General features: G+C 34.3%; 1 protein-coding gene across 4 annotated transcripts in view; it reads left to right on the top strand.

Moving 5' to 3' along the window:
- ATRNL1 (attractin like 1) overlaps positions 1-12,253 on the top strand; it is an 838,515-nt gene that overhangs the window by 606,126 nt on the left and 220,136 nt on the right. For 3 of the 4 annotated variants that reach the window (XM_032176925.2, XM_032176917.2, XM_032176903.2), the window contains one exon: positions 9,963-10,070. The exons of the other annotated variant lie outside the window; for it this stretch is intronic. In XM_032176925.2, coding sequence (XP_032032816.1) covers positions 9,963-10,070 — 108 coding nt within the window. The remainder of the gene's footprint in view (positions 1-9,962; positions 10,071-12,253) is intronic. 4 annotated transcript variants of the gene reach the window in all.

Genomic DNA, 12,253 nt, shown 5'->3' with positions numbered 1-12,253 from the left:
TAAAGCCTATTTCTGGTGCCATTTTGTTCCAAGCTAATTCTAACACCATAGGAATGGACTGTCTGAGAAATACAAAGAAAATTATGTTTCAGAAAATAATGAATCTAATTTATTTAGCCCCTGTGTGCCTAATGATTTACAGATGTGATTTCAATGTATCTTAATCTTGACAAACCCAATATTATCCATTGGCCAGCCTGCCCTTCACCATCTTGCTTGTTAAGATTCCGACTTCTTTCTGTCTGTTTCTTGAATATTTTAAGCTCAGCCTTGCCTCAAAATTTGGTGCTTGCTTTTCCCGCTTCCTGAAATGGTCTTTTTTTTTTTTTTTTTTTTTTTTTTTTTTTTTTTTTTTTTTTTTTTTTTTTTTTTGAGATGGAGTCTCGCTCTGTCGCCTGGGCTGGAGTGCAGTGGCACAATCTCAGCTCACTGCAATCTCCACATCCCGGGTTAAAGCAATTGTCCTGCCTCAGCCTCCCGAGTAGCTGGGACTACAGGCGTGTGCCACTACACCCAGCTAATTTTTGTATTTTTAGTAGAGACAGGATTTCACCATGTCGGTTGGCCAGCATGGTCTCCATCTCTTGACCTCATGATCCGCCCACCTCAGCCTCCCAAAGTGCTGGGATTACAGGCGTGAGCCACCGCACCCGGCCTGAAATATTCTTTTCTAGCTTCCTTTGTTCCGTTCACCTAATATTCCATTTGCCACCCTACATTTTCTGGCTTCTATGTAATTAGGTTGGACTGTGTGACTATTTCTGATAATGAGGTGTGTCACTTGTGGGCTGAAGCACTGAAAAGTCCGTACACCATTCACTAATCCCTTTTCTGCCATGATTCTTTGGGAAGTCTTGGGTTGAGGTGGAAAGTGACAAGATTGAAGCCATCTATATTGCTGAGTTACCAGATGGGAAGTTACCTAGACCAGAGGATTTTGTGTGAGCAAAAAATAAACTTTTCTGTGTTCAACTACTGAGCTTTTGGGGATTTGTGCCTATTCTGATTAACTATTCAGGGTTTCAGGGCAAATGTCATTTCTCTTCTGTAACCACCCTATCTAAAGCACTTTCCCTCTGCACTGTGTCTTTCTCCTGACCATTTTGTTTCCCACAGCAATTTTTTTCCGTAATAATTTTATTTATTTATGTAAGTCAATGTCAAACAAACAAGACTTCTGTGTACTGTTAATTATGATTCTTAAGTGCCCAGAGTATTCTTTAAAGTTGTCAATAAGTATTCATTTTTCGAAATTTTGTTTTAATGTCAACAAGTACAAAAAGCAAGATAAAATACTATCTTTCAGAGGTCCATTGAATTTCCTGTTGGTCACCAGAAAGGATAGCCTGTATCAAGCCATAGCACAGTTTTTAAGACTCTCCTAGATAAATCCATTTTGCATTATTTCTTTTATCCTGAAATGAGATCATCTTTGGCAAAGTCTTTATAGGTGATGCTATCTGTGTCAACACAGAAAAGATTTAGAGTCCGTATTTTAATCTTAAAATTTCCCAAAGAGTCACCTTCAAAAATTCTGCAATATTTTTGCATATATGGAGGTCTTCGTCCACTAACGAACAGCTTTGTTGCTTTTAACTCCAGGCTACATAAATACTTCCTCCAATATCAGACTATACTATCTGCCAGTTGCCTGCTTCCAGTTTCCTGGCACATGGTTCAGAAGAGTCCCTGGTATTTTTTTGCTGGCATGGAGAAGCTTGCTGAATAGAATCAAAAGAGTCACCCCATACATCAGTTCCTAGGAAAAGGGCATGCAGTAGGAGCTCAGTAAAAATTCATTCAATTAATTATTACAGGAAAATTTATTCACCATGCAAATCTTGATATGAGCAAACTCTGTATCACATTTTTCTACAAATAGGCTTTTATTTTTTAAAAACAATGAAAGAAAAAAACAAACTTTTTCCTAGAATTTTTGTCTAAACTATTCAAGATCATCCTTTGGAATTTGAAGTAAAGCACTTCATAATTTGCTTCCAGTCCTTAATGAAGTTTCTTGACAAAGTATTAAGACTTCACAGAAAAGTATTTTCTTATTGCTAATGCATGAAGACATGTGCCACATGACATACAGAACTTCACTTCTCATTAGGGAACAAAATGAGATATGTGATCAAGTAGAAGATAAAAACAAGTATACACAGGTATATAATCTGCATAATCAAAGTTTTGCATGGAATATTAATCTTCAGTATTATGAAGATTTAAGTGATTTTCTTTTGAAAAAGTGTTCACAAGTTGGAATTCTTTGTTAATGAGAAGTCAGCAAGCACACAGTTGAGAAAAACCAGGGATTGTCTATGCTGGATCATGTTAGTGTTTCACTTAGACTAAAAAGAAATGATGAAATTCTAATCCTTTCCTAATTTACTTCAAAATACTCAGTGTTATCAAACATTAGAAATTTCTGGAATGGATGTGATAATTAGATAGGGATATTATTTTACTTTTCTTTGTTTGCTCCACACTGCAAATTAGCATGATCATCCCCCACCCACCAAAAAATGATTTTACCAAGGTCTATCCAAAGATACAAAGCTTAACTGATTTGATTAACAACTTTGTGATATGCTTCAAGACACAGCTTTTGTGATGAGAAAAATTCAAACTTTGATAAAATTCTATCCCCCCCACACTCTTTTTTTTTTTTTTTTTTTTTTGGCCCCAGGTTTGTTCAGTTCAACTGCTGGTCCTTGGTTACAGGCTTTGCCACCAGGCCTGGATTCTCTTTGAATTTTTAGAGACAGATTTCTTGAACGCCTGACCTCAGGCGATCTGCCCGCCTTGGCCTCCCAAAGTACTGGGATTATAGGTGTGAGCCACTGCGTCTGGCTCCTATCCCTTTTAAATTAAACTTATTTTCATGAAGACTTACAAATGGACAGATATCAGGTACCCCTTCCATTTTCTTGACTTCAAAATTTAACTACAAAGAATTGCCCCTGTAAGAAGTACTATTTTGTCTCCTATGATGTTTAAGTAGGAATGGATAGCATGGATATGTAAAGATAAGGAAGACTTGCTAATGAAGATTATTCATTTTCTTTGACATTTCCTAAATTAACCTAAACAATGACAGCCCATGCTTAAAAGGACCATACTTATAAAAGTAAGGTATATTTTATTTAATTCCTGTCAGTAGAAACCTTTTAAAAATACCTTATTACAAGGAAATGATGGTGATGCTATCAGGTCATATAGTTTGTACCCCTTGATCTTGTTAATATTGACAATTTCCAGAGTTCTGTGAGACTGATTTTACATTGAAGTTATGATCTACAATCAGTACGTAAGGCTGATATCTTTAAGAAACAAGATCATTCAGTATAGAGTATAGGTGGCATTGCATATACACCAAAGTTTATAGAAAAAACAGTTTGAGAACCAGTGAGCTACATGAAGAAAACAAATAAATGAAATGTTTCCAATTAAATGTCTGAGCTTTGAACTAATTCTGCCTTAAAGATAATTTTCAAATTCTTACCTAGCAAATAAGAATGTGTCAGTAATTCTAAAGTAGTTTTTCTGGCTTTTAGAATTTATTCCCTTTTGTTTTATTTTGAAGCATTAACATGAGTTGATTGATTTATTTCTTGAAATAACTTAAGGAAGTAGAGTTACATTTTGGTTCAGGATGAGGGGCTGTTAGCTTCTGAAGACAGCAGTAAGTTAATGATCGAATCCACTGAAATTGCAGGGAAAAAATTAAAGTATCATCTATTAGTGCCGGGTTCATAGACTTTTCCAGTCCTCATCTATTTGCTCTTTAGAGGTCTGTGATCTGCAGATTGAAGAATCTCTGGCTTAGAGGTTCTGTGAGGTTCCTTCCAGGTCTAAAAACCTATGGAGATTGTATCTTGGTCATATGAATTATATAATCAGTGTTAGCCAGATGACAAGACGACCCTCATTTGTTGACGTAATTTAATCCGTTATTTTGACCTTTCGGTTTAATTTTACTTTGAGTAATAACGTATTTACTTTGATACAGGTAGTCATGCTTATACTTTCTTCATACATTGACATGCACATGTACTATATATGCTTGGGTATATACATATATGTAAGCTTATTGTATTAGTCCATTTTCACACTACTGATAAAGACATACTTGAGACTGGGAAGAAAAAGAGGTTTAATTGGACTTACAGTTCCACGTGGCTGGGGAGGCCTCAGAATCATGGTGGGGGGCCAAAGGCACTTCTTACATGGCAGCATTAAGAGAAGATGAAGAAGAATCAGAAGCAGAAACCACTGATAAACCCATCAGTTCTCATGAGACTTATTCACTATCATGAGAATAACATGGGAAAGACCAGCCCCCACGATTCAGTTCCTCCCACTGGGTCCCTCCCACAACACAGGAGATTTCTGGGAGATACAATTCAAGTTGAGATTTGGGTGGGGACACAGTCAAACCATATCACTTATATATGCTATTAACATTTTAGAGGATATTTTGAAATCTATATTTTAATCAAAAATCCGGAAACATTTTCCATTTTTCCTTTGTCTTTCCTCTGTCTGGTAGCAGGCTTGATGACAGTGAAAGGTAGGTTTAGGTTTTGGCACATTACTGCCCAAACAGCAACCCCGAATAACTGAACAACCTACCTGGAAAATCTGCTGTGGCTATTTGACAACATTTTGCTTTTGAATAATGAAGAAAAAATAACTAATCTTAAGGCTTTGTGGAATCTTGAATTATTAAAGGCCTTCTGGACAGTCACTGAAGTTTATTTTGCAAGTTAATATAAATATTGCAAAAATACCGTTTGACAAAGAAATTTCAAAAATCATTGGAAATGAATATTATCAGCCAACTCAGTGAATACTTGTCAGTGTTAGACGGGTAGAATTTTTTTTATTTTTAAGTTAACACATTATTTCAAACACAGCATATTGTCAGTAGGTCAAAGATTATAAAAGCCTAGAAAAAAATAACAACTGTAACCTGAATACAGATGTTTTTCCAAGCCACACCCATAATGACTAACATCACTATCTAGGAAAATTAACCTCACACTGGAAGACTGAAAGCAAAAGATTTCCAATAGTTTTCTGAACAAGAATTTGAACCTTGTGCCTTGAAGATTTAGTTATATAAAATGGTAGAATACCATGCTTTCCTAATTTAATGATACTAAAAGTTCTTGCCCCTTCTCTTCTTTACACCATCCTAACATCAAAAGAACAAAAAATGATTTTTTACTTGTATTACTGTATGTTAAATATGTTTGTGTTAATAACAGAAACCCTCTTATTTCATGAATTGTTGCATAATCTTTTATTCAGAGGCTTTATTTTACTTTGTAGCTCAAAACTAATGACAAAATCATTTTGAGTGCTCTTTTTATACCTTTCCAAATTGTTTTGAATATAATTGCTGTTAGAAATATTAATGCATTGTGATGACTTTATGGCAGTTTTTTTCTATGATCTTTGCAGTATTGCAATAAGCTAGATGATGAGGAACAATATGAAATCTGATACTGATTTGCAAGACAGGTCCACGAAACATCCCCACTCTAAAAAAATAAATGTCTACCTACTTTCAAGGATAAGACATAAATTCTAGAATATCAAAGGACATATAAGAGTTTTAAAAGTTTATTCATAATTAGAGTCAGCTTTATCAAAACTTGCCTTTACCCACATTTGGATGAAACAGATTTTTATACTATATTTTATTGACTCATTCATTGTTCATTCATAAAACACTATTGCCTATCAACTAAGTATCGTGGGGAATGAAAAACAAAAATAGGCTTTTGCCTTAAAGAAGATCCCAGAAAAGCATGGAGACGCAAAGAGATGGTGCCATATTAATGTCACAAATAATTCATAGAAGAGATGATCATTTCAAAGTTGAGGTGAGGTAGAAGGACATTTGAAGGTGGAGGAGAGAATAGATAGGGAACCTATACAAAAGAGTCATGTAGTAGGAGGTATGAAGACAATTGGAGGCAGAGTTAGTCACTGCTTTGTTTTTTATATATGGGTATTTTTAAGGATTATTATCCTAAAGTCATTCAAAGAGTTGTATGCCTTGTGGTATTTGGAAAGTTAGCTAGTATGAAGTTTGGGGAATGATACTGTATTTGAAGTAATAGTATTAAGTTGAAGAATTGTCTGTTTTCATATTTGGTAGAATCACTGACTCTATCTGACTCTACCTGGTTGTCAAATTTAAGCACAGATATTCTTTTCTTTTATATTTATTTATTTATTTATTTATTTATTTATTTATTTATTTATTTATTTTTGAGACGGAGTTTCGCTCTTGTTGCCGCAGGCTGGAGTGCCATGACGCAATCTCAGCTCACTGCAACCTCCACCTCCCGGGTTCAAGTGATTCTCGTGTCTCAACCTCCTGAGTAGCTGGAATTACAGGCATGTGCCACCATGCCTGGCTAATTTTTTTTATTTTTATTTTTATTTTTTAGCAGAGAGAGGATTTCACCATGTTGGTCAGGCTGGTCTTGAACTCGTGACCTCAGGTGATCCACCTGCCTCAGCCTCCCAAAGTGCTTACAGGCATGAGCCGCTGAGCCTGGCCTGATTTTCATATCATTTTTAATTCTATTGTTTGTTTCATAAGAGATTTTGAATAGCAAAACAGTTATTATGTACAACAAATAAGATAGTAACATCTCTTTAATTTTTAAATTTTCTTCACAACAATGTTTATGGCAGTATGATTATAATCTATTGTATGATGATCAGTTTGTTCTTTTGGCTTTATTGTTCTGCTGAATAATTGGCAATAGCAGATTAGTTATAAAACAGACACATCTGCTATATGGCTTCTTATGGGTATACAAAATGTTAAGCTTCATTTTATATAAAACACAATCCTAGAAAATAGATTAATTTTCAAAATTTCTTAAGAAAATATGATATATTTTTTCCTAATTTTCAGGATGAGTTTTTGTCATTCTTAGTCACAAATGGTGGAAGGCAGTTCCAAATCTAAATTCATTTTACCACAATAATGACATTTTCCAACTGTCTCATAAATTTGCAACATTTGTTGAAAGGGAGACTAGTAGAGCAAAATGTGTCACTATTGCTGAAGGAAATGGGCCTGTGGTAATTAGTGTGCCATCTTCTGAGACAAAAATAGTGCTTGAAATTTAACATTATAATTGTACCAATTAGCAGTTATTGAGTGCTCACAACGTGCCAGCCGCTGTGTGGAACAGCCCAAGTGTGTTATCTCTTTAGTCTCAACCTTATGACTTAAAGATATTATTGCTATTCCCATTTTATAGAGAGGAGGAATGAGTGAAAGGTCTCAGTAATTAGATTATGATCCAAATGCTGGTAAGTGCAACAGCTGGGATTTAAAACAGGTCCTCTAAGGTATAGGCGTAGTGTAGGTACTGTTATTATTTATAGATGAGAAAAATTGAGGCTTAGAGAAGTCTAAATAATTTGGTTAAGCTCAAACAGCTAGAAAGTGGAGAAACTGGTATTTAAAAGTAGGACAATTGTTAAGAATAGGGGAGGAGGGCAGAAATTAGTTGCAAAGATAGTCACAACTTACTCCATTTGATTATTGTAGGGCTATCACACTAAAGCAAGAGTGTTACAGGGGAGAATGATTTTCTCTTCCTAAATTTCACAGTAAGAACATTTGTGTTAGTCTCCCAAAGGCAGAAACTCAGCTGTTTCAGCAAGGGCTGTCTAACTGGTCTTCCACTAGGTGACCCAGAATAAATTTATTTGTCTAATTCTTTATTTGTAACTTTACTGATACACTATATTGTGCCCTAATTATTTCCATTTTAGCAGATTTGCTTTACAAACTATAGTAGTAAAGTCCTGGGCAAGAAGAATATTTTTCTTGTTCTTTATATAAAGTAATTTAGTACACATTCAGTTCCTAAAAAGTGATGGAAACACAAAGCTCAGAAGACAAACTAGAAGTTTTAAATATACTTTTGCATTCTACAAATTTAAAAATTGAATAAAAGTATCAGTCACTGACTTTTTTATGAGTTTTTGGGAGTCACAATAATAGATTACAGTCCATGGAACTCTATTTTTTGTCAACAATTGTGAGTTTGGAATACTTGTTGATTTATATTACAATATGCGATATTGAGTATTCATTAATTCTATTTTGTAGACCTTTTACTTTTAGATATAAGGAAAAGGCAAGATAAGGAAAAAGAAGCTGTTCATTTTGTCTAGCAATCACTTGTCATATGAGATGCCATTTATATGCTGAGGAGAACGAATACAAATGGAGATAATTGATAATACAAATCTTAGAAAATTGTGTTCAAACACAAAGTGGAATTTACAATTTTCTCAAGACATTTGTACATGACTATAGGACGAGTAGATTGTATATTTGTGTGTGTTGTCTGGGCATGTTGGTGTGTGTGTTTTTACCAAAGACAAAGAATCTAGTGTCTTCCGCATTTACTATCCCTTAGCATTTGAGATAACCTTATGTTTGCATTTTGCATAGACATACTATTCACATCAATTTCCCATTCCTATTGAGAGAGGCATAAACAAGATTCTATTTGCCAGGAGCTGTATTTTTAATAATATAATTTTGAAGTTATATTAAAGTGAATAATTTGATAATTTAGATCACATTCACTTTTTACTTTGAATATGTATTTTTTAAATGAATTTATTACTTCAAAAAAATGTAAGCTACAAACTTAAATTGTTACTCATTAACAGTTGCATTCTTTCTATCCCATATTGTCATGTGAATGTTCTCTTTTTAATAATAAAAACCAGGTGTTAAAACAAAATTTTAAATAATAAACTGTGATGGCAGTTTATTATTTAAACTTCTGCTTAAATAAACTTGTGTTTAAATAATTTGGCCTGTGTTCCTTTATCATCTACAAGGGAATTTTATGAATGTTCACTCACAGGACTACATCCATTTACGTTCAAAGACTAGTAGTTAACATTTTAAGTTAATGACAGAGAATCTTTAAAAATATCTGTGAATAATGAAGCCATTCCTTGTGTTCAAGGATTTTGCCTTTCTTCAATAATACAATTTTCTTCTCATTTTAAAGAGTATTTAATTGCATCACACGTCCTATTTTAATATTTAATAATAATTTTATTAGCTGTATAGAATGAGAAGGGCAAGATTTGCAATATCTAGTGCTGGTCATCAATTTTTTTTATCATGCCTTAATGAATATTATAATTACAAGGAGAGGCAAAAAGATAAATTAGCTTAGTAGTTGGTTGGGACTTGCTAGTTTATTGGTTTTAGCTTGGGCAAAGCCCAGAATAGTCACAAAGAGAAAGAAACAAGTATCTGGGGGTGCTGTAGAAGTCCTTGCACACAATTTCTGCAACTTACTGATGCCTCATTTTGAATAATAAAGAGAGGCTTTGGACAAAAATATGAACACTGCCAATAATAATTCCTTCTGGTTCCATAGCAGTTCACAGGGGATTCTGATGACTTAACAAAACTTAGTCTTGGCAGGTATATGTTCATTTAATTTCTATTAATGCATTTTGGCAACTTTTCATTATCTTTTCTTAAATATTTTACTGTTTTTTTTTTCTTTTTCAGCTAAGACAAAAGTATGAGTTATTTTGAGTAGGAAAATTTGGCATAGCCATCATTGTAATAACACTTTTTACTCAAGTAGCACCTCTCACCTGAGGCTTTCAAAGTGCTTTTGAGTACATCGTATTAGGCCTGCAGGATGGAGGTTGGGGAAAAGTTATTTGTAGACACCATACATTTAAAGCCTCTGTGGACGTATAACCAAGGCCATGGGGAGAAAGTAATTTTCATCTTTAGTACCCTAGATATGGATATCTGTATAACATGATTCCTAACTTTTCAACGCCATTTGTTAAAAAAGGGATCCAGATATTGTTGAATTTCATGTGCTTTTAAACCTATTTTAAGACAAATCATTTTTAACCCCCTCCAGCAACTGCTTCGAGAACGACAGCAGATGGCCAGCCGTCCCTTTGCTTCTGTTGATGTAGCTCTGGAAGTGGGAGCTGAACAAACAGAGTTTCTGCGAGGGCCATTAGAGGTAGGAACAGTGGTGCTGAAAGAGGGCCACTGTGCTTTGCATATTTATTATATTGCTTCTCTAATCTACATCTGCTTATGAAGCCAAACAGAGTCCGATTATCTAGAGTTGACAAGATTCAGCTACATATGTTATGCCATTTTCAAGGCACATAGTTTTAATAGTATGACATGAGCTGTAACCAAAGCCACTGGAGAATCTATTAGCCTAGGCAGGAGTGACAGACTGCTCACCTGGCAGCCTTTCTCTGACAGATACGAGCTGAGGGAATTTAAGACACAGGTATGATAGAAGAAACAAAGCGCCTATATTTAGTCTTTGGAGTACTCTGTGCCCCTAGTTAACAATTCACATCTATCTTTATTAACAAAGTTTACTTAGAAAAGGTGGGTGGAGATGAGTTGCATTTTAATTACATAGCTTCATTTTTGAATGTTGAAAAGTGAATGTTTCTCACATATAAAATGAATATTTTTATTTGTAGTTAATTGCTGTATTATTACATTCCTTTTTTGCAAAGGCAGAAATAGAGTATGATGAAACAAATCATTATATGCAACTAAATATGGTATTAGAATCCAAAAGTAATACATGAAGTGGTTTCTGAAAATAATAATCCCTAAAGATCCAAATTCGGCCAGGCGCGGTGGCTCACGCCTGCAATCCCAGCACTTTGGGAGGCCAAGGTAGGCAGATCACGAGATCAGCAGATCGAGACCATCCTGGCTAACACGGTGAAACCCCGTCTGTACTAAAAAAAAAAAAAAAAAAAAAAAAAACACACACACAAAATTAGCCGGGCGGGGTGGCGGGCACCTGTGGTCCCAGCTACTCAGGAGACTGAGGCAGAAGAATGGCGTGAACCCGGGAGGCGGAGCCTGCAGTGAGCCAGTGCACTCCAGCCTGGGCGACAGAGTGAGACTCCACCTCAAAAAAAAAAAAATAATAAAGGATGCAAAATTCACAAATTCTGATTGACTATTCAAAGCATTATGATGCATACTAATTTAATTGTATGTTTATTACTTTTATTTACATTTTATATGTGGGAAGATATATTTAAGTAGAAAGGTTAAGAAACTGTAGAACTGAAACATTTTATTCTCTTTTTAAAAAATGCCTCTATTTGGCTAATTTTATGTTGCCATTTTCAGATTTTATTTTTTGTCACGTAAAACAAGGAATGCAAAAATAGAATCATTCAAAAACCTAGGTATACATATAATAGATTCTGTCTGTAGCATTTTTGTTTTTTTCTGAAAAAATAAGACAATTCATGGATGCTACTCAAAGGGTCAGTTTTTAGAGGAAATGAAATATTGGGTGCATGTTTCCCTATGATTTTTAAGACATTTTTGTACTTGATTTTTTACTACTCTAGATCACAGGTTGCCATGGAAGCTTAGAACATTAGGAAATCTATGTGTATATCTTCTATTTGTTGGGGAAAAAATAACAAAAAAGAATGATTAAATGAAAGTTACAGCAAGTGCTCTAATTTCATTTTGGTTCCTTGTTTCAAATAACCTTTATAAAAAACCTTTCACACACAGAAAACTTAGACTGTTTTTGGACTATTATAAATTCTTTTTATCCCCATCTGTTTAAAACATTCTCAAATACTGCTAAAAATCGAGTAACAAGAGAAAAAAAATGTAAGTAATGCACACATAGACTAAAGAAGAAAAGAAATAATCAAAGAACTAGAAAATTCACAAACTCAAGGAACAAATATGACACAGACATGTGTCACCATAGTTCGTCAGTTGCACATTAATAGTGTTCAATAATGTATTGTTAGGTGCTCATGTGTTCATAATCATTATAGCTTCATGTTCTATTTTTTCCAAATTTTGGTTCTTTCTTTATCATTGTGAATTTTTAACCTTAAATTTTATTTTGTAGAGTTAAAAAATGTCTAGCCCTACTTTCTTTTAGTTCATATTTTCTGATATTCCTTATTTCGTTCTTTCATTTCCAATTTCACTATATCCTTTTGTTTTACACCTATACTTTCTGGAAAAAACTGTTAGCTTTTTTTATTTTTTCATTTACTCTGTTTTTTGTTGATATTAACACTGACATTAACTACTGTTCTACCAAGGCTTATTTCAGCTACCCCATTTTGTGTGTATGTGTGTGTGTGTGTGTGTGTGTTGTTACTAGCCTTGCTTCTTTTCTGT

Source organism: Hylobates moloch, unplaced genomic scaffold (genome assembly GCF_009828535.3).
Source record: "Hylobates moloch isolate HMO894 unplaced genomic scaffold, HMol_V3 SCAFFOLD_3, whole genome shotgun sequence".
Classification (NCBI taxonomy): Eukaryota; Metazoa; Chordata; class Mammalia; order Primates; family Hylobatidae; genus Hylobates; species Hylobates moloch.
This window is presented reverse-complemented; position numbering and strand designations above follow the sequence as displayed.